This window comes from Erigeron canadensis, chromosome 2 (assembly GCF_010389155.1).
Source record: "Erigeron canadensis isolate Cc75 chromosome 2, C_canadensis_v1, whole genome shotgun sequence".
In the NCBI taxonomy this organism is placed as follows: Eukaryota; Viridiplantae; Streptophyta; class Magnoliopsida; order Asterales; family Asteraceae; genus Erigeron; species Erigeron canadensis.
Genome location: NC_057762.1, coordinates 41,306,768 through 41,309,579, shown reverse-complemented (window position 1 = coordinate 41,309,579; position 2,812 = coordinate 41,306,768). Strand labels below are relative to the sequence as shown.

The 2,812-nt window shown below is 34.5% G+C and overlaps 1 protein-coding gene across 1 annotated transcript; it reads left to right on the top strand.

The window, feature by feature from the left end:
* The first annotated feature begins 340 nt into the window (after positions 1 to 340).
* Positions 341 to 2,812, top strand: LOC122588418 (probable arabinosyltransferase ARAD1). Its single transcript, XM_043760528.1, has 2 exons — positions 341 to 1,252; positions 2,160 to 2,812. The coding sequence occupies exons 1-2, from the start codon at positions 395 to 397 to the stop codon at positions 2,679 to 2,681; spliced, it is 1,380 nt and encodes a 459-aa protein (XP_043616463.1). The 5' UTR covers positions 341 to 394; the 3' UTR covers positions 2,682 to 2,812.

Here is a 2,812-nt window from a genome sequence, read left to right as displayed (position 1 = left end):
TTTTTCTCATATTATACTATTATTATTTGTTTAATTGTATCTATCTATGTACTTGTTTTGCAGGTTACCTATTTGCTGTTAAATCTTGACACTCAACAACAACAACAACACATTTCTTTCACTAATAACTTCAGATTTAGTGAGTTTCTTGTATTTTCTTGAATTTTGCTTGATACCCAATTCATATATGTAATTAAAGCCCCTGCCTTTTTATCACCAATTAATTAGAGTATTCAGAATGTAATTAGGGTTTTGCTTATTTTGTTGATATTTTTGAAATTTTAGTGTTTTGTTGTTACCGGGTATTTGTTTTTACATATTATAATCAACTTACAATAATCTTTGGTTTTAATTAAGTGTCAAAGTTTCAATCTTTTTTTTTTTTGTTTAGTCAATGACTTCAACGCCCGAAAAACGTGTGTTTTCTTCAAGATTGCTTTCATGTTTGATTGCCATTTCAATGTTCTTTTTTATCCTTTCGTGTTCACTTCTCTTTCGAATTGGTGATAATTCATTCGTACCTAGATCAATTTACAATCTCATTGTTGTTGACCATGGGTCACTAGAGGCCGAAGTTGAGTCCGTCAAACGTGGAGTCTCATGTGATCCAAATCAAGCTTTACTGAAGGCGTTTATGTATGATTTACCTCCTGAGTTTCACTTCGGGTTACTAGGTTGGAGAGGAAACACGAACCAAATATGGCCTAATGTTGGTAACCTTAGTGATATCCCTAAATACCCAGGTGGGTTAAACTTGCAACACAGTATAGAATACTGGCTCACTCTTGATCTATTATCGTCAGTTAGTCCAAATGTACCTAGATCTTGCAGTGTGGTTCTTGTACGTAATTCGAGTCAAGCAGATATTGTTTTCGTTCCCTTTTTCTCGTCTTTAAGTTATAATAGGTTTTCTAAAATTGAGGGGACAGAAGAAAAGAGTACTAATGATATTTTGCAAGAGAGGTTGGTCGAATATTTGAATGGTCGGGAGGAATGGAAAAGATTTGGAGGGAAGGACCATTTAATAATGGCTCACCATCCAAATAGTATGTTACTTGCTAGATGGAAATTGGGCTCGGCTATGCTAGTGCTTGCAGATTTTGGTAGATACTCGGATGAAATTGCAAATGTGAATAAAGATGTGATTGCACCCTATAAACATGTTGTTCGGACTATTGATGCTAGAATTTCCCCTACTTTTGAAGAGCGGCCCACGTTAGTGTACTTCCAAGGAGCAATTTATCGGAAAGATGTGAGTTATTTTTTCTATCGTCGACATTCTTATTTTATGCTGTTTGCTGAATTTCAGTCTATAAGCATCAATCAGGCGTCTTTTGCTGAAATTATTGAAGTAGTAATCTTCCTGCATTTCTGGATCTGGGATGTTAGGAAGAAGAATTGTGTCGTTTTATTCATCAAAATTATGAATAAATTGGAGATTGCATACTCATGAATTTATGTCTTTTTAGATGCTGAAATATATATGCACAAAATTTGTAGTTAATCACATGCTTTCAACTACGAAGTTCTTACTGTCATTCTAAGCATCATTATACACCATAGGGTAGTAAATTAATTCATCTATATATCAAATTTGCACCGAGTAATCCTCTTTTTAGTTGCTAAAAATCCAGCCCTTAACTGAAAACTTATCATAGGATATGGATAGCAGATGTTGGAAAATGGGCGAGTGGAGGAATGGGTCTCATCAGATATTTCTCAGGTTGACCCTAGACATGTTGAAAATTTTATCCTTATTTTGAGATAAATTACTTCTTATATATAATTACCTGGTATGTAAAATATGATTATAAAGAACTTAATATGTGAGGTTTCATGCATTATAAATGCACTCCCGGCAACTTTTGATCCATTTGACCCGTTTCTCTTTAAAGCCCAGTTCTATAGTTTTACCTGTTTGACCGTTAAACATAAACATTACTCAAATCGACCCGTTCATGTGTAAGTAGGTCAAACTTGCCATATTTGATGGATAGTCATAAACTCGTAATATTAGGCTGAGGTTACAGTGCTATGCAGACTTCAATGATATTAGGCATGGTTTCATGTAAAGAAATTTATTTACATCTTTATTTGTTGAGAAAATTCATTCTTTCTTCAACAATAAATCATCTCTAAAATTTTCTTTTTGTAATCAGGGTGGAGTGATTCGTCAAGAATTATACTACTTAATGAAAGACGAAAAAGACGTGCACTTCACATTTGGAAGTGCTGGTGGAGGCGGGATCCGCAAGGCATCTACAGGAATGGCAGCCTCCAAGTTCTGTCTCAACATTGCAGGAGATACACCTTCCTCAAATCGCCTTTTTGATGCAATTGTTAGTCATTGTGTTCCTGTTATCATCAGTGATGAAATCGAGCTACCGTATGAAGATGTTCTGGACTACTCCAAATTTTCCATATTTGTCCGTGCTTCAGACGCCTGCAAAAACGGGTACCTTTTGAATCTTCTTAGGGGGATTAAGAAAGAAAAATGGACCGAAATGTGGGAAAGATTGAAGCAAATAGCACCACATTTTGAGTATCAATATCCTTCAAGGCCTGGTGATGCAGTAGATATGATATGGAAGGCAGTTTCAAGAAAGGTATCGACTTTACAATATAAAGCCCACAGAAAAAATAGATACAGTATGTCACAACAATTTTTAAATGCTCATTAAGTAGTTTGGTTTTTCTCCCTTTAGAAGATTGATATTTTTTTAGCTTCTGAGAGGGATATATAGATCACAGGTAATGTAACATATATTCAGAATTCATAAATATATGAAATTGAGTAATTTAAATTTTTTAA